The sequence below is a fragment of the Hipposideros armiger genome, unplaced genomic scaffold, assembly GCF_001890085.2.
Source record: "Hipposideros armiger isolate ML-2016 unplaced genomic scaffold, ASM189008v1 scaffold_496, whole genome shotgun sequence".
Classification (NCBI taxonomy): domain Eukaryota; kingdom Metazoa; phylum Chordata; class Mammalia; order Chiroptera; family Hipposideridae; genus Hipposideros; species Hipposideros armiger.
In genome coordinates, this window is record NW_017731846.1 from 1,124,573 (window position 1) to 1,144,334 (window position 19,762).

The 19,762-nt window shown below is 39.9% G+C and overlaps 1 protein-coding gene across 3 annotated transcripts in view; it reads left to right on the forward strand.

Annotated features, from left to right (window-relative positions):
* Positions 1-19,762, forward strand: part of DCP1A (decapping mRNA 1A) — a 49,048-nt gene that overhangs the window by 25,318 nt on the left and 3,968 nt on the right. For 2 of the 3 annotated variants that reach the window (XM_019667415.1, XM_019667416.1), the window contains 5 exons: positions 1,720-1,858; positions 7,452-7,565; positions 14,634-15,386; positions 17,316-17,381; positions 19,279-19,497. In XM_019667415.1, coding sequence (XP_019522960.1) covers positions 1,720-1,858; positions 7,452-7,565; positions 14,634-15,386; positions 17,316-17,381; positions 19,279-19,497 — 1,291 coding nt within the window. The remainder of the gene's footprint in view (positions 1-1,719; positions 1,859-7,451; positions 7,566-14,633; positions 15,387-17,315; positions 17,382-19,278; positions 19,498-19,762) is intronic. The other variant, XM_019667417.1, reaches the window with a different exon arrangement.

A 19,762-nucleotide genomic window follows, 5' to 3' on the forward strand; every position in this document is an offset into this window, starting at 1 on the left:
CCCCCCTATATCATACATCTCTATTACAATTCCCTTGACTCCACTCCTACACTATACTCCATGTCCCATGACCATATATATATATATATATATATATATATCCCACACCACTTATAGTTGACATACAATATTATACAACATCAGCTTCAGGTGTACAGTGCAGTGATCAAGCCTCTACCCTCTCCATGATGCGGTCTCCCTAGCAAGACATGTGACCACCTGACACCCTACAAAATACAACATTATTAATTATATTCCTCGAACTGTCTTTCATGTCCCTGTGGCAATATTGTAGTTACGTATTTATGCTGTCTAATCCCTTCTCCTTCTCCTTCATCCTCACCCCCTCCCAACTAGCAGCCATCAGTTGTTCCTCTATATCTCTGAGACCACTTCGTTTACTTTGCTCGTTCATTCAGTTTTTTAGATTCCATGGCCTATTCTTGTTCTATTTATCTTATTCCATAAAAACAAACCTTTTACTAATGAATTGTTTTACTGCCTGTCATCATCACTCATAAAAATTCTCAATTAATACAATTATCAAGTTGTGACTGTGCCCATAATATCCCATGGCAGGTAGGAGTATTCATTACACTTGGGAATGAAACCTGAATGAATCTTAAAATGAAAAAAATACTAGTTGCCTTTTTAAAATTTATTATTTTTATTCCAAGTTTGAAGAAAAATATAAGAAACAATAAAATTTTCATGTGCTCACCACCTGGCTTTTAGTTCTCGACATCTTGCTATAATTGCTTCAGACCTTTATGTATGGGGAAGAGAGAATATTCTTAAGAAAAAAACACCCACAGCTAGATTTAAATACCCTAACCCTATCAGTGACATTCTTAATCCTCAATTTTTCTTGCATTATGTATTTTCAAGTACAGAATTAGCTTAAGCAGCACCAATCAAAATAAAGAGCACTGCCACGATCACCCTGAACTCAGTTACCCACCTTGTGATTTTTAAGGGGAAAATAAAGGAAACCTTTTGTTTGCTTGTAGTGCTATCATTCACTTTTGAAGATTCACCAAGACCTGTAGTTTCAAGAAATTAATCTTTCTTTCTCCTTGCCACCCCAGTGTCATGACAAACTTTCCATATTGGGTTGTTCAGCTATGCAGGCTTCCTTTGACGTGGTGTAATTGTCCATTTTCAAATTTACTTTACCAGTTTGACTGATTTTGAGGTACTTCAAAAAAGAGAGAATTTAGTTGAGTTTTTAATGTACCTGTTTCCACCAACTCTAGAATGGAATTTGTCCTTCTAACAGTGAAATACTGTGTTTCCCCGAAAATAAGACCTAATTGGAAAATAAGCCCTAGCACGATTTTCAGGGTGCTCGTAATATAAGCCCTACACCAGAATAAGCCCCAGTTAAGATCGTCAGCCAGACATGACTGTATTGGAATAAATGTAGATTTTTGTACGTGAATAAATGAGTAAAATGCATCTTTTGGAGCAAAAATTAATATAAGACCTGATCTTATTTTCAGGGGAATATGGTATATTGGTTTGCAAAGTTGTTAATAAGATGGTGAATTAGTCATGTATTCCCAGAGTGAGGTAACCGAGGCTCTGCCCTGTCCTGTGAGGACAGTGTTATCATGAGACATTTTCCCTATATCCTTGGAAAATGAACAAACACCAAAGAGGTCTTGGGTCAGATTGTATCTGAACAGGTTTTTCTAAAACCTGGTTCTCCTCTTCTAGGGTGGTAGAAGAAGAGACACGGCGGTCCCAGCAAGCTGCTCGAGATAAGCAGAGTCCCAGCCAGGCCAATGGCTGCAATGACCACAGGCCCATCGACATCCTGGAGATGCTAAGCAGAGCCAAGGATGAGTATGAAAGGGTGAGACTGCGTGTTAACCGGGAGGACCAAAGGGGAGGAGACCTTCGGGGGCTCATGGACTGGGGAAGTCACCTTCAGCATCAGCCGAAATAATTAGTTCAAGAAGAACACATTCCTTATAGTTTTAAGCCTAAACGATAAGGAAAGAAATTTGCTTACCTTAGAGTCTTTGACTTGGCATGAAAACTGGAAATGCTCTTTTTCTACTCCTGTAACATTACTAGGAGGAAGTGGTTTGGGTGTGCAAGTTAGCCTGCACCAGGTAGTTATGGAAAAGCTTCATGCCTCCTCTTCGCCTTCTGCAGTCTCTGTAGGTCTTAGGAATTTATGTAGTTTTTGAAAAGGTAATGTGCACACTGTAATACTAAAGAGTATATGTACAGTTTGTAATTGGTGGTAATGGTACAGCCTTCATTAAACATCATTTGGAATTTTACCCAAATGAGAGGCTTTTCTAGAATTCATTTTTTTCTTTCTGTTTTGTAGTTTAGCTTAAAAGTTAACTGATAACATTTTCTCCCCAAAGTTGAATAAAATGGAAGCTGTAAGCATTCATTAGTTTATTCAATGCATAATTATGAACCGCCCGCTGTGTGCAAAGCAGTGGACATTTCCTGAGTGGTCCTCAAATCTTGTGGCTTTGGAACTGCCCTGGCTTTTCACTCGACATCAGCATTTCAAAGCCCACGCTTCATTGGGGTGAGACTGAAGGTTTCCACTGCTGCACTTCGTTTCAGCAGAAATACAATTGTCACCTTAATCTTCACTAGCGTTGGGTTAAGTACTTTTTTTGTTTTTTGTTTAATCCTCACCTTACCAAAAGATCAAGGAACAAGATGTAAAAAACACTAAGACTGTTTCCCAAACAGATCTACCCTAACACTAGCTTCTACATTGTCAACAGGTGATCCTTGAGAAAGGTTTCCAGTTGGTCAAAGTTAAGGAGACATTGTTAGCATGGCTCCTCCTCCCCCGTCCTCTTAGTGCTCAATGCTCTGAAGCCCCACAATAAGTAAAACAGTAACGCTAATTCCCAGATTGATTTGACTACAGGACCATTTTTCATATACTGCCCTTTAAGAATCTAGAGTTCAAGGAACAAGCTTTTGAAACAGTTTTCTGGAAGGTAGTTTCCTCTGACAAAAAATGGTCATATTCAGGGCAGCCGGTTGGCTCAGGTGGTTAGAGCGCAGGCTCATAACACTAAGGTTGCCGGTTTGATCACCACATGGGCCACTGAGATGTATCCTCCACAACTAGATTGAAACAACTACTTGACTTGGAGCTGATGGGTCCTGGAGGAAAACACTGTTCCCCAATTAAAAAAAAAAACTTAAAAAGAAATAATAAATGGTCATATTCACCATAAACTACAATAAACCTACATTCAAAAACCAAAGAAGGTCCCACTTCCTGGGTAAAGAAGTATACGTTAGAGCCCGTGAAAATTTTCAAGTTGTACCAAATTCCTCAAAGTCTCAGAGAGAATTAGGAGGGATTTATGGACCTGTGAATATTAATATAAGAAAAGCAGTCATCTCTGTAATGAATTCATTAATTCTTAAGAAACTGGATGAGAATAAATTTCAAAAATCATTTTCTGAACTTTTAGATTACCTTATATTCCCCAAATTCCCTCTCATCCTTAATGAGGTCTACATGTGTATCTTGTTCTGTTTTTATAGAGACCTTTCTGTGTTCTGATAACAGATAACTAATAAGTCCAGGACTCTGTCACCTGGTCCTAGTGATGACGAGATCCAGGTACCACACGGGGCAGAGAGTATAGGTGCTGTACACTAGAGTAGAACTGCAGGAGGCAGCCTGGCTCACTCCTCAGCCTGAGGAGTGAATAGCCACAAAATGAAAGAAGGAACTAAAGCTGTGTTTTTGTGCACAAAGCTATAAAGGAACTCGATGTCAAGTGGGCAGCCTCAAAATCTGACATAATTTCTAGTTAGTACACATTACAAAGAATAAGAATATGGAGAGCACAGTAATTACTGTTGTAAAGAAAATTCTTCGACGATATAGAATAAATGTTTTCTATGCTTAGATTAAAACTGAACCTTCGGAAATTTAGTTAAATCTTTGGTCTTTATAATGTGTTTGAAAACTGTCCGTAAATAGGTGGAGCTTCCTTAAAAACCAGTTTTGTTTCTTGTCTGCACTTGGCAACCCAGTCTAACCGAGTGGAGTTGGTATTAGCAGTGACCCATGAATTCATATCTTAGTGTTTGAATGGGCTCTCCTCAGCTGCAGCATGGTTCCCGAGGGCCCCTTCGTTTGTCTTTAGGTAGAGACTCAAAAGAGATTGACAGCGTCCTCAGTGATGGGATTTAATCCCAGCTGTAAATCTCCTCTGTCCAGGAAATGTAATACAATGAATGAAATTCCAGGCTTTTGAGTGAGAGATTGCTAATAGAGACTGTTTGTACATAAAAACTCTCTAATAAACATTTTCTCCCCCAGTTTTGTAGTTAGTTTTAACCAACTTTCCTATTTTTCAATGTAAAGAAAGATAGCTGAAACCACAGTCCTTTACACAGGCCCATTCTGAGCTGCTTTTAGCCACGGATAGAATCCTGGATTTTGGTAGGGTCTGTCTGTCTGTTTTGTTTTAATATAATTGCAAGAAAGTTTTTTTAAACCCAGACTTTTTTCGTTCTTAAAAATAGGAGCACCGGGCCGGCCGAGTGGCTCAGTTGGTTAAGAGCTCGCTCAAGAGTTTGAGCTCTGAGCAACGGCGGTTCGAGTCCAGCCCGAGCTGAGCAGCCGCTGAGCTGCCAATAGGTAGCAGGATGGCTCAGCTAAAAAAAAAAAAAAAATAGGAGCACCATTATTTTTCTCATTATGAAAGCAGGACAAATGAATTATACAAAACTTTATACTTAAAAATTACAGTAAAAGAAAAAATATAATTCCACCACCTGAAAATATTACTGCTAATGCCTTGTTATATATCCTTCCAGAAATATGCATAAATATGTCCCAGTGTGTGTGGTATGTTTGTGTATAGTAGTTTTATTAACTAGTTTTACAAGTAGTTTTTATTAACTTTTTTGTAACCTGTTTTTCCCCAAAGGACAATATCTTTTTATGACAGTAACTACACAGGGAGATTTCATTTGGTAGGATGAAAAAAAATTTTTTAAATAGTTGTGATATTAATAGCTGTGTATGAATATGTTTCCTTCTATGCCTTATATAAACAAAACTCTAGATTTTTCTGATTCTATTAAGAACTCAGAATATATCCTTGTAGCTAAGTCATCATGTATAGCATTTTCTCTTAAGATAAGTTACTTGAAATGGAATGGTAGCTAAAAGGATTTTGACATTTTAAGATTTTTACCAGATACTGTAAAATTTCCCTTCAGAAAGTTTGTCTGTGATTGTCCATTTCCCCCCAATCCTTACAAGTACTGGAAACTCGTTAACAAAGAAAATCAGACTAAACCTTCCAAGAATGGTCTTGCACACATATAAAAAAATATTTGAAGTTCTGGAGACCTTTTAAAATACATCCCATCTCGTAGCTGAATTAAGTATTAAGTCTTGCAGACTCAGATGCCCCCAGAACCGTGTGGGCCATGGTAGCGCCCACAGTGGGCCAGGGTGAAACTGATACAGACAGCCTGTCACTGTGTCTGTCACAGGGCCGGGTGCAGCTCAGCTCCAGCCAGTTGTTGCCACATGAGCTAGTGTCACCACATCATCCAGCTTCTCTCTGAAAATGACAAGCTGGGATTTTTATACAAAAACTCCCAATTTTAAAAATGTTTCAGGAACATTTTATACCTCTCCTTTAAGAACTTGTTATGAACACTGTTTTGAGTTTATATTTTCTCTAATACAATTCAATTCCAAGTATTCTCCAGAATGTGTTAATACAGATTGATGGTGATACTGTACAAAGAAGTATTATATGTTAAAAGAGAAGGTATTTCATAGGCTTTCACACACCATTTGACCTCTATCTAAATGGGTAGGTAGCACGGTGTAAATAGTGTTATGAAATAGTATGAGCACTAAGGCATTTGAATAGAAAAAGTGCGTATCATTCATTCATTTAACATTCAGGTACCTACTCCTATGCTAAGCACATATATTTATAGTATAGTATCAAAAAAATTAACCTGTCTCTAGACCGAAGTTTGGGGCTTTTTATTTTAACCTTGAGTGTTCTAAAAACAGTTTTTGGTATCCGTTTTGACGTGGATAGTGCTCGCCAGATGCTGGATCAGATAGCCCAAATAGAACTTAAGTTTCTAAAGTGTTGTAATTCCATCTCTGTCTAGTGATCATTGTTTTAGGATTCTTTTTAAGAACAAAAATATTGTCACTTTTAGTGTTCTGTACAAGTTAACAGGAATTTTAAAACATGACTGTTTCATCATCTGTAATTGTTATATTTAGAGACCTAAAATTTAGTTTAATTTGTAAGAATATATGATTATCTCAACAAATGGTGTTGGAAACATTTGGCCATCCATATTCAGAAAAAGAAAAAAATGAATCCCAACCTAAATGTAACACCTTACGCAAAAATCAATTCAAAATGGATCAGAGATCTAAATGTAAAACGTTAAGACTATAAAAATTTAGAAGAAAAATATTTTCGCTATGTGACCCAGGAACACCACTCCTGGGTATTTGCTCTAGAGAGATGAAGCTTTTGTCCACACGGAAAACCTGTACATGATATATTCATTCATAGAAGCTGTATTCATAGTCACCCAAAACTGGAAACAACACAGATGTCTTCCTATGGGTGAATGGTTAACAAACCGTAATGCAGTCATGCAGTGGAATACTACTCAGCAGTAAGAAGGAATGAACATCAGTACCATATAGCAGCTTAAATGAGTCTCAGAGGCATTATGCTAAGTGAAAGAAGCCAGCATTCCATTTTGTACAGCATTCTCAAAAAGACAAAACTGTAGTGACAGAAAACAGACCCCTGGTTTCCAGGAATGGAGGGGAGCACATGACCGCAGTGAGGCAGCATAAGGGGAGTTTGGGGGTGATAGAGCTGTTTTATATCCTGATTATGGTGATGGGTATACAGGTAGAACTGTATATCCCAAAAAAGGTTAATTTTACCATATGTTAACTTAAAAAAATAAAATGAAAAAGACCTTTTTTCTTTCCTTTTTATTGTATCTATATGAGAAGATGGATGTCAGCTGAACCTATTGTAATCATTTCACAATTATATATGTAAATCAAACCATTGTGTTATACACCTTAAACTTACACAGTGATGTATGTCAATTATTTCTCAATAAAAGTGTAGGGAAAAATATTTTTAATGGAAAAAAGTATGTGATAAAGTAATGCTATTGGCTTTTCCTTAAAAGAGTTATTAAAATAACAGTTGTTGCTAACACTACTTAACTGTCTAAAATCAAGTGCTCAACATGTTAAAAATTTTATTGTGTAAGTTACATGAGGATCCAAAGCAAAACACTTTCGGGGTTTTTTGGGTTGTTTTTTAAAACGGCATTTCTGATAACCTCAGATTCTGTCTTGTGAGCCAGATAATACACAGCAAACTTTTTCACGTGATATACTTTCCTTTTAATTGAAGAATCAGATGGGCGACTCAAATATTTCCAGCCCTGGGTTACAGCCAAGTACTCAGCTCTCCAATCTGGGAAGCACCGAGACTCTAGAAGAGACGCCATCCGGGCCCCAAGATAAGGTTTGTACAGCTAAAGCCCCAGCTTTGTCCAAGATAGCAAAACACAGAGTAACATTTTGTAAGGAGTTTAATGCAGTACAAGTTTGATTTGTCATTTATCTGTCAAGATATACACTGGCAGCAACCTAATGACATCCACTCATATCATTTCCCCTGGTCCATGTAACTATCTTTCTTCTGGATTTACTGTAGCCTCCTGTCTAACTTCCAGCTTTTCCCCTTGCCACTCCTTTACCTGTTCTTAACACAGCAGCCAGAGTAATCCTGGTAAAACGTAAGTTACATCACGGCATTCCTCTGCTTGAAACTCACCAACGGTGTCCCATCTCTCACAAATAATAACCAAGGTCGTGGCAGTGGCCTCTACCCCTGGTCTCATCTTCCACCTCTCTGCCTTGCTCTCTCGGCCCCAGCCTCAGTGCCTCTTTTGCCTTTCCACAAACGTGGCAGACTTGCTCCTGCCTTGGCACAGGCCTTTGCGCTTATTCCCTTGGCCTGGAACACTTTCCTCCCATATTGTGGCTTGCTCCCTTTCTCCCATCAGGTCTCAGGTGTCTTCCATATAGTGAGGCCTTCGCTGACCACCCTGTTTTAAATAATAATCCTTCCCTACCCCTGTCCTGCTGTGCTTTATTTTCTCCCTAAGACTTCTGACCAGCTAACATGGTTTGTGGTTTTCTTATCAGTACATTGTGTTTCCTCCCCCACCAAAATGGAAGCTCCACAGGGGCAGGCAGCTTTGTCTGCTTTGTTCATAGTTGTATTCTCAGCATCTAGCACTGTAAAGATTTGTTCACTGAATTAGTTTTCTTTATAACTGACAGCTTGATAAATGAACAAATATCAAGTAAAACCCATAGTTTTTTAATGAACTTTTTTGTTTTCAGATAATTAGAGGTTCACATGCAGTTGTTAGAAATATACACAAAGATCCTATGTACCTATTTCCCCATTGATAGCAGCTTGCAAAATACAGTACAGTATCACAACCAGGATATTGACACAATCTACCCATCTAGTTCACATTTTCTCAATTTTATTCATATTCATTTGTGCGTATGTATTTAGTTCTGTGCAGTTTTATCTCGCGTATATAGCTTTGTATCCACTGACACAGAATGCAGAAGACTTCCATCGCCACAAGGATCCTGTGTGTTGCCCTTTTACTATCACACTGACTTCCCTGTCAGACCCTTCGGGCTTTCTTCCCTCCTCTTATCCTTAATCTCTAACAACCACTAATCTGTCTCCAGTTCTACAATGTTGTAGTTTCAAGAACAGTTATGTAAATGGTATCATACAATATGTAACTTTTGGGGATTGTCTTTGTTTACTCAGGGTAATTCCCAGAGATACATTGTTATGTGTATGGATAGTTCCCTTTTATTGCTGAGTAGTATTAACACTTGTAACCATTCACCTGTTCAAGGACATCTGGCGTTTTAGTTTGGGGGTATTACAAATAAAACTTCTATGAGTATTTTCGTGCAGATTTTTGTACATAAATTTCTATTTCTCTGGGGAAAATACCCAAGAATGCAAATGTTGGGGTATTTGGTAATGGCATGTTTTAGTTTTTATAAGAGACTGCCATACTGTTTACCAAAGAGGCTATACCATTTTATGTCCCTATCAGCAATGTGACCATATTGTTTTTAGGTATTTCGATGATAATTAATTTAAGCCAGATTTTGTATGCTACGTTCCTATGCTCCATTTTTATTGTATTTGCATTTCGGATCCTGAAGGTCAAACATAAGTTGTGCTATGTAAAATTTACTTCTTTAAAAATGTGTGTTGAGAGAGGGAGGGAAGCAGAGCAGGGTCACTGGGTTCCTTCTGTCTGGTTTGCCAGCCATGAGTGTTCAGTGGGCCAGCCACTTACTCCCCCTTTCCTTTCTGAACCGTGGGGTTAAGGATTCTTGCATCGTCTAACTCGCAGAGTTATTGTGAGACCCAAATGAAGAATTGGGTCCCAAACAATGCCTAAAGAATCATAAAGCAGTGTCTATCACAAGATCAAAGGTAAGGGTGATAAACCCTAGGTGCTCAGCCTGTCAACAGAAGCACTGGTGATGGATCTGTGCACATACAGAAGTCAAGTGGTGGGCACTCAGAGAATTGTGCCTTCGAAAGTGAATAGTGCTGATGTTATTCCTTCATTTCTCACAGACATATAAAATTACATTTTATAGACCAAAGTGACAAAATTTTATAAAATACTCAGATCTGAATATTGTCAGAAGCCATGTGATTGACTAAAATTAGCTTAAATTCGTAATTAGTCCCTACCTACAGACAGTACATTTGTTGAGTAACACTGCCATCTAGTGCTGAAGAGCAAACAATGCGATCAAGCCTTAATAATACTGAATCCCATTTCAGTTTCATAATTCACTTACTAAAATCCCCTTGGGAGTATTTCCCTAGTTTGTTTTGTATTCTTTTTTTATTCCTACGGTTAAGAATAATACATACCTTATAGTGTGCTCAGTGCACTGACCAGGTAGGAAACCTGGTCATCACAGATCCAAAGAGAAATATGAAATTTTCTAAACAGCAAAGCCGTGGGGTGAAGAACACTGTAAAACCCGAAGTAGTATATTAGAATTTTGTGGTACACAATATATACTGTTGCTCTCTGAATTCCATTTCCCCAGGGGAAATGGTCAGACTAACACTCGATTTAGGTGAGGCATTACAAAATTCTGAATCCAAACATTAAGCACATTCAGACAAGAGGGAAGAATAAAATTTCACCTTTTCTGTGGATGATGGAAGGTGAATCCATGAATAAATAAGCCCAACTACCAGAGGAATATAACCAGTTTTTCTTGTCATAAGGTCCTTTCAGGTGCAGAGACTAGAAAGCTTTTGGGAGCTTTTGTAGAGACTCGAGCTCTACTTAGTGACATGTTTTCAAAAGTTGGTACATTTTGACCTCTCACCACCTGTTAGCTATTTAAGCCTTGGCTGGACCTCTGTTTTTCAGAGGTCAATATCACCATTCAGTTGATAAGGTAACCTATAATCTGCTTAATTGACATCTCAGTATGGTGGCATAATGGTAAGAATGTGGACTGCATTGTGAGACTAGATTAGAGCCTGGTTCTGTTGTTGTATTAGGGCATCTATGAAATGTCAATAATAATCAGTGAATTAGTGGAGTAATGCACGTTTAGTGCATAGGTCGGGGCCTCCCATATAGTAAGCGTTCTGTCTACCGGTAACTCTTACTGCTGTCACACCTTCATTTATTCCTTCTTGTGGGAGATTCCTCTGAAGCCCTAATGCTTTACCACACACTATTCCAGATTAAGTATAAGAATCCATTTCTGGCCTGGCAGAGTTGTAGGGAGGCAGCACTGAGAAATCTGGAAACTTTCTCCTTTTCAGTCCAGGGTCAAGGTTCCGCTGTATGGTTTCATTTTTTTAATATGAAGTAGATTTTAAACCATTAGAAATACCTATTTTTCACTGTAAGTATAGAAACGTTCCAAATGTAAATGCGATAATTTTAATTGTTCAAAAGTCGATTGATGTTCCACTAAACAGGTAAAAATTGCTACCTGGATCATGCCATTCTTGAGGCATAAGATGTATTTCATGGCGAGGCTATTCTGTGTCCTGTTGTTTGTTCCTTTTCTTATAACTTAAAAATAGTTTCTTATCTGGAAAGACTCTTTAAGTTTCTGCAAAGTGGGCCCAATATGGTCTGTGTTTTTCAAAGCAGTTATATTTAAATGTTTCGTGTGTATGTGTGTGTGTGTGTGTGTACACATGCATATATATAAAACAGAATGTCATGGTTAAAATCTATATAATTTGCATTAATGAATAAAAATTAGTGTCATTTTCCAGTACTTTTTTTGCCAAGCTATGTTGATCATTTTGTTCTAAACATAATGTGTATAAAACGGAATTAACCCAACTCAAAAATGGGCAAAGGACTTGAATAGACATTTCTCCAAATAAGATATACAAATGGCCAACAAGTGTTGGCAAGAATATGGAGAAATTGGAACCTCTTGCAATGTAAAATGGTGCAACAGCTGTGGAAAACAGTTTGGCAGTTCCTCAAAAAGTTAAATGTAGAATTACCATATGATCCAACAATTCTATTCCTGGACATATACCCAAAAGAATTGAAAGCAAGGACTAAAACAGATACTTTTACACTAATGTTCTTAGTAGCATTATTCACAATAGCTTAAAGGTAGAGGCAACCTAAGGTCAATCAGATAAATAGATAAACAAGATGTGGTATATGCATGCAGTGGAATGTTATTCAGCCTTAAAAAGGAATACAATTCTGGTACATGCTACGACATGGATGAATCTTGAAAACATGCTAAGTGAAATAAGCCAGTCATAAAAGGACAAGTATTATATGATTGAACTTATATGAGGTACCTAGAATAGGCAAATTCATAGAAATAGAAAGTAGAATTGAGATTACCAGGGACTATGGGTGGGTCAGTTGGAAAAGGAGAAAAGATGGGGAGTTATTATTTAATGGATACATAGTTTCTGTTTTGGTTGATGAAAAAGTTCTATAGATAGTGGTGGTAGTTACACAATGTTATGAATGTACTGAATGCCACTGAATCTTACACGTAAATATGGTGAAAATGGTAACTTTTGTTATGTATATGTTGCCATAATTTTTAGAAATCAGGGTGGGGGGATTATCTCTATGCTCACCAATCAACATTTATGATGACAGGGATCCAAAAGTGAATAAATCAAAGTGTTCAGCTTGGGAAGTGCATTCTACTATGCAGCCTAGACAGAAAGAGAAGTCTGTCCCAAATGAGAATTCGTTGTCCATTTTTAATTATATTGAATGAATTTGAAACGTTTCCAGTGAGTTTTAGACAAACAGCTGTGTCTCTAAGGACTCGGTGGGTCAGGGAACATCAGGGTGGTTTATAATATAGCACAGCCTTGCTATCCCATCAGGTGGCTTTGTTGTTATTTTGCATTGTGGGTGTATAATATTCTAAAGGATTTGATGAATTTTTAATATCCCAACATATTATATGGTGTTCCTTAAAACATATCCAAACACAGATTTATCATGATTGTGAAAACTGTATGGTGTTCATATGATGATAATAGCCAACTATCGCTTGCCGAATGCTTGTTGAGCGGGCACCAGATATTATACTGAGAATTAAAATTTTCACTACCACTTTATGAGATAATTACCACAATTGCCCCCATTTTTCAGGTGAGGGAACTAAATAGAAAGATTTTAGAATTTTCCCAGTTAACAGCTGGGAATTGAACCTAGATTATCTTTTATTTGAGCTCTACATTTTCTTTCAGAAGTAAAAATGGGAGGAAATTAAACCATATAAAATCTTTTGCGATTTTTACATCTGCAGTTTATATAATTAGATGTTAGTATTGCCTTATATTTGAAGTGAGATTCTGAGCCTGGAAGATGCCTTAAGGTACCAGAAAGGGTTATGACACGATAATCTGGTTAGTCTCAACTACGACTATTTGTGGGGGCCTAAATTTGCCATTTGAGAATCCCTTCACTTAAACAAACCTCGTGTCACATTAATTTGTCAAGATATGCTAGTTTTTAAATATTAATAGAATTCTATTTGTTGAATATTTTCTAAGATAAAATGGTTTGGTATGAAATTACAGTTTTTTAGAACTGGAAGAGGCTTCTGCCTCCCCAAGTTATTTCACACTGCCTGCATTTTCCTCAGCCCTGCTCTGCCACCTCTCTCTCACCCAGCAGACGATGCCGTCCTCACCAGAAAAGTAATACACAGTGGCACTCCCTTAGCTTTTTGTCCCTCACGTGTAAACTGCCCTGCATCCTCTGTCCTCTGTGCTGGCCTCCTTTCCCCTTATCCTCCTTGGCCAAGGGAATCCCTGTGCCTCTGCCCTTAAGAGCCTGCTGCCAGTAAACTCCCTCCCTCCCTGCTGTCGTCCCCACACCCACCTATCACAACACAATACCCCTGGCATACTCATAAGTACTTGTCAGGTGGGTGAAACAAGCATTTGCTTGGGAAAAACTGAGCCCCTTTTCCTGTATAAATGTGATTGTAACTTAGTACTATCATGATTATACTTCAGATGCCATGTACTTCATGGCCTTTGTAGACTTTCTGACGCCCTGAAAATCATGTGTTTCAGTGAGTTATTTTTTTCCATATAAACATATATTGAAACAACTAAGCAGTCCACACATTTTAGGAATAAAACCATAAATTGAAGCTGCCTGTGTTTTCAACATACTTAGGTTTGTCTCCCACTAGAAAGTAAGCCCTTCAGGGTAGGGCTTTTTTTGTTACTCCCTGCTGTGTCTCTTGGGCCCAGGTCAGGGCAGGACCTGGCACCCTATGGGCACTCAGTAAATAAAGGTTAAATGAATAGGCAATATTGTGTGGAGGCACAAGAAAGCTCACGAGTGGAAAGCATGAATATATTTCTTTAAATCATTGCAGTGGTATCAGTGAGCCAGATCGGTAAAACATATGTAAATTTAATATTTTCAGGTTTAAATGCTTTGCCTCTTGCTAAGGATTTTGTGATTTGGGAGTAGGAAGGAGGGATGGCCTGCCATTTAAAAAGAAAAAATGTTACATTTATTTTCTGGTATTTGAGACCCAGTCCTCAAGTTCAGTGCCTAGCTTTTTATCAAGAACAGTGAAAATAAAGGTCGGGTTACTTGATCAGCATTTGGTCCCTCTGTTCTCCTGAGTATTCTTTTTCTACACATGTTACTGGCACAATTAATTTTGTAATAAGGTAATTGCCCCTTCACCTGATATTCATTTGCCCAGAAAAAAACTGAATTCTAATACTATCACCTGGAGTCCCTAAAATTTGAATTTTATTACTAACGTCTATCCACCAACTTGGGGAGACTAAATGCACACACTTTGGCTGTAATCCCTCTTCAGTTCCATTTCCTTCTTTTCAGACTCCATCCATCCTTCTGCAAACGATTTTGGAAAAGAAATTTGATGGGAAAGAAGTTTAGTTACTTGGTTTGCAGGAGATTTCTTTCATTGGGTGGTTTGATTTGTTTTTCAGTCTGCTCCATCTGGACACAAACATCTGACAGTGGAAGAATTATTTGGAACCTCTTTGCCAAAGGAACAGCCAACAGTTGTGGGTCTGGATTCTGAAGAAGTGGAGAAGCTGCCAGGAGATGCCTCCCAGAAAGAGCCCAGCTCCTTCCTCCCATTCTCCTTCGAGCAGTCAGGAGCGGCGCCGCAGTCAGAAGGCCTGGGTGTCCACCCAGCTGCCCACCACTCAGTCCAGCCGGAAGCCACCACCCCAGTGCTCATCACTCCTGCCTCCATCACACAGTCCATTGAGAAGCCGGCCCCAAGCTATGCAATGCCGCTGCACCCTGGGCTCAGTCCCACTCTGCCAGCAGAAGCTCCTACTGCACAGGTTCCCTCCAGCTTACCCCGAAACAGCACCATGATGCAGGCGGTGAAGACCACACCTAGACAGAGGTCTCCACTCCTGAGTCAGCCCGTCCCTGAGCTGAGCCACACTAGTCTGACTGCCAGCCAGAGCCCCTTCAGGGCCCCACTGAGCGTGACAAACACCTCTAGTACATCCCTCCCAAGCGTTGATCTTCTCCAGAAACTCAAGTTGACCCCACAGCATGACCAAACACAGACACAGCCGCTTGGGAAAGGTGCAATGGCACCCAGCTTTTCTCCAGCAGCCGGCCAGCTGGCCACGCCTGAGAGCTTTATAGAGCCTCCCCCTAAGACAGCAGCAGCGAGAGCCTCCACCACCCTGAGCAGCATGGTGCTTGCTCCCCTTCAGGTACTGGCCGGAGGGTGGGTGACTGTAACCGAGTGGGACAAAGCCGCAAAGACCGATTTGATTGACATGAAGCAGTAGTTCTTTTTTTAAAGAGACAACTGTTGAGTATGTCGGGCTAGAAGAAAGGGGAGATCAGAAGTCCTATAGTGAGCAAGCAAATAATTGGCAAATGGTGTTGTAACTCAATTCAACTTCCCAAAATATTTCAACTGATAAAGCTAAGAAATAGTATTTATGTTTTCCTATGAGGGTATGTATTTTAGTATTTTTTGCTTGCTTTGCCTGATAGTCCCAGAAGTCCTCATTTGACTCAGATCCCATTTATCCCAAGCTGTGTTCCATTCCTAACTCGCTGTGTCCTCACTGAGTGCTTACCTTGCACCAGCCACACTAGCTGCCATAGAGCATCCCAGGTTTGGAGGCGTGAGGTCCAATAAACCTTCCTAGTGAAACTCACGTTCAGCCGAGATCTGAAGACTTAGCAGAAGTTAGCCAGACAAGGTTGAAAAGGCGTTTGAGGCAAGGAGAAGAGCATGTGCGGAGGCCGGGAGGCACTTGTGAACTGTACTTTGACTGAATCTACTCTGGAGAGAAACTTGGGGGGAAGCAGGTATCAATTGATGAGCAAGACTGTATATTACGTTACGGAGTTAGAGGTTTGTCCTCAGAGCCGTGGGGACTCTTGGGGGCTTTGAGCAGAGGATGGCTTGCTGGGAAAGGAGAAGACAGAAGTAGGATGACATACCAGGAAGGAGGCGACAGTCACTCACGCTTGAGCTGGTGGGGGCCTGAATTTGGGAGTGTGGACAAGTGGATTTGTTAAAAAGTACGATTAGTGGGACTGACTTTGTGGTAAATTGAGTACGGGGGCTGAAGAAGTTTGTTCCTTAATAATTTATAGGGTTGGTGAGTTGCAAGATCACAGAACTGAAAGGGGGTAGAACCTTCTACTCTATTGTAAAATGTATTGGTTGCTTTTTTAGGATTTTAGTCTCATGCCCTTTAATAATAACCCCCAATCTTAACATTTTACCAAATAATATTGTATAAAAGGTCTTATCATAATAATTGTATATTATTATTTCTTAAGTTAACGGGATATTTTGTTTCATACCTTTGAAATCTTGTATAGAAAGAAGAAATTTCTTATTTTGGTTACCTCATTAAGTTGTCATTTCAGGCCATTTCTGATGAGGTTTTCTCTGCAGTATGAGGAGAGAGTTCTGTTTAAGTGTATACCCCTAAAATGTGCCTGCTGCCACTGTTCCTCTTGCTCTGCAGCCGTCGATCTTGAATGCCGCCCCCTGCAGATGTTGACCTCTGGGACAGCACCCTGCTGTCCTGCATGCCACCTATCAATTGGAACTTACATATGTGTACATTTTCATTTACACGGCAGTATGGAATTTTAGGATTCGGGGCTTCATTGAATACTAATGTATTTGCTCTACATCAAGAAGTTCTTTCTCTCCCAGTGAATGAGGACAAAATTTAGCATGTGTAAGTGTAACTCTGGATGAAGACTGTTTATTGCCACCTGTACAAAGTTTAAATCACCTTGTTAAGAGGTATACTGCCAGGGTCTTGCATCTCTGCAGACTCAACAGCAAAAATAGACATGGGCTGTCCCCAGCTCTTAACAGGAGACACGGGTTTCAGCTTCTTCCTTAGAGACACTTAAAGGCTTTGCACGCACCTCTTTTCCCAGGGGAACTAAACGGGGTCAGGATCTATTCCAAAGCTGTCGTTCTACAGTCGAATCCTCAGTTACATTGTCACAAGTTCCTGTCAGCCTCTTCCCATAGGAATTTAGGAACTGGATAATGTGTGAACTATTCCCTACTGGTAACCTAGATTTTTCCCCAGTAACTAGGAAATCTTAATTGAAACTTGCAATATCTGTTCATCTTTTCTTTTTAAATATTGCAGTCTATGCAGCAAAACCAGGATCCTGAAGTCTTTACCCAGCCTAAGGTGTTACCTACTGCCATCACGGTAAGGACGCCCTTTTTCTGAAGAACACATTGTGTTTAAGTTCTGCTGGGTGTAAAGTAAAACTGTTACTTGAGTGAAAAGTTTAGGTTTAGATATGCCCCTTCCTGCTCCCCCAGACAGAGTTCATTGCCATGACCTCTGTAGACCTTGAGTCATCTCTCTCTATGGACGTCTTCGGGGACTCTGTGCATAGGAGGGCAGCGTCAGCCAGGGGACGGGCACTCACTCGCAGTTTGTGAATGGCTGACTGCTTTTCGGAGTAGGAAATAGTCTTTGGCCTGATAGAGCTGTGAGTCCCAGGTAACAGGGAAGCATCACTGCCTCTACAACGTCCCCACTGGCTGACAGCAAGCCGCCTGGGCCTGCATGTTTTGTTGCTCACTTGTCTTCTGCCCCATTTATAAAAACGTGTCCCCACCCTCCATCACGTACCAGCCTTGGAGTCCACACTTAATCTTTACAGTTCCTGAAATTTTACATTCCCATTTGCCTTTGAGCCTTTATACCTCTGCTCAAGTCTCAGAATTTAAACTGAAGCAGCTTCTGACTGGCCTTGTGAACTAGCCTTTTCTGTATTTTGCCCTGCTACATGGTGATCGGCAGTTCTCAGCCTGGTGTTGCACCAAAAACAAGCTAAGTGGCCCAGACACCAAAACCACACCCTTAAAAGCTATGGCAAGATCTTTGCTATTTGTTTTTTTGTTTTTTGTGGTTTTTTAAAAAAGATTTTATTGGGGAATTGGGGAAGGGGAACAGACAAGTCGTTGTCCTTTTGTTCAGTCTAGTTGTGGAGGACGCCACTTCACTGGCCCATGTTGGTATTGTGATCATTGCGCTCTTCCCGGCTGAGGTAGATCGGTCGCTGGCCATTGGACGGCGGCTCATGGCGGCTCACGCTGCCGCCAGCCTCTCACACTGGCTACCGGCCACTCACGGTAGCTCACGACAGCCCACTGGAGCTCACGGCAGCCCTGCTCCAGGTCAACCTGTTGTTCACAATCTTAGCTATAGAAGGCGCAGCATCACTGGCCCATGTGAGAACCGAACCGGCGGCCCTGCTGCTCAGAGCTTGCACTCTCAAGCCAGTTCTTAACCAATTGAGCAACTCTGCTGGCCCCTAAGATCTTTGCTATTTGTAAGTGAGGAGGGTGATAGGAGATTGTTGATTATATCAAATGTGAGATTTATTAATAATACTGATTATTACTGGTTTAGTGTGTTCTGATAGCCATTATTAGCCTAGAAGCACATCTAAATGTTCTTCTAAATGGTGGAAGGAGGTAGATGTTAGTTTTATTTTTGAGAAATTGTGTCTTTGATACCTTCAATTGTATAGTAAATATATTGAACACTATAAAAGAAACTAATGCTTCATATCATTGGATCTTAAAATTCTTTTTATTTAAATAAAATTTACATATGATAAAATCCGATTTTTATGAGTTTTCCACACACATGTCCCTTGAGTAACCACCCAAGATATGTAACATTTCCATCACCCCAGAAGGTTCTTTCATGCCCTCTTTCAGTTGTTTCCCTGCCACCCATATAAAAACTTGACATTTTTAATTCATCATAGAATGTTCTTACTGTGCATACTATGCACAATAATTTTCATCATATTCCCCTTCTGTGATGATCACACTTAGCTTCCCATAACGACTGTAGGTCATTCTTACCACATAAACAGGCTCGTCATCCTTTAGCTAACAAGCTTCCTAACCAGACTTAAAATGCTTAAATGCTTCTACTGAATGTTTCTCTGAACCCCGAATAATTAGCAGTGGACTTCGTGCTCCGGGCTCCTACTGCGTATCAGGTTATCAGGCGTTTCCTACCTTGGGCCTGGCTGCTGGCTTCTGCGCTTTGGTACAAAATGACCATTGTTCCCCTGCAGGTTGCAGGACCCCCACTGGCTACTGCAACAACCACAGCCGTGTCTTCAGTCCTGCTGTCCCCGAGTGTTTTCCAGCAGACAGTTGCAAGGTCCACAGACCTGGAGAGGAAAGCAAGCTCCCCTTCTCCTCTAACCGTTGGAACATCAGAAAGTCAGCGAAAGCCTTCCATTATTCTCAGCAAGTCTCAGCTCCAAGATACATTAATACATCTAATAAAGGTATGTAGGATATCAATTTAGTCTTTGAATTTTCATTCTTTGATTTAAAAAAATTGTAAGTTCTTCTTAGAAATTGGTTCATAAGGTAGATTCAAGGCTAGCCAGCACTAATGTTTCTTCCTGAGCAGGACTAATGTTTCCACCACTCATGGTGGAAAAATATCTGAGTGAATTACAAAATGTTAATCATGGTTGTTTCTGGGTGGTGGGATTCTTTGGGTAGTTAGTTTTGCGAAGCATTTATATGGCTTTTTTCCTAAGCTGT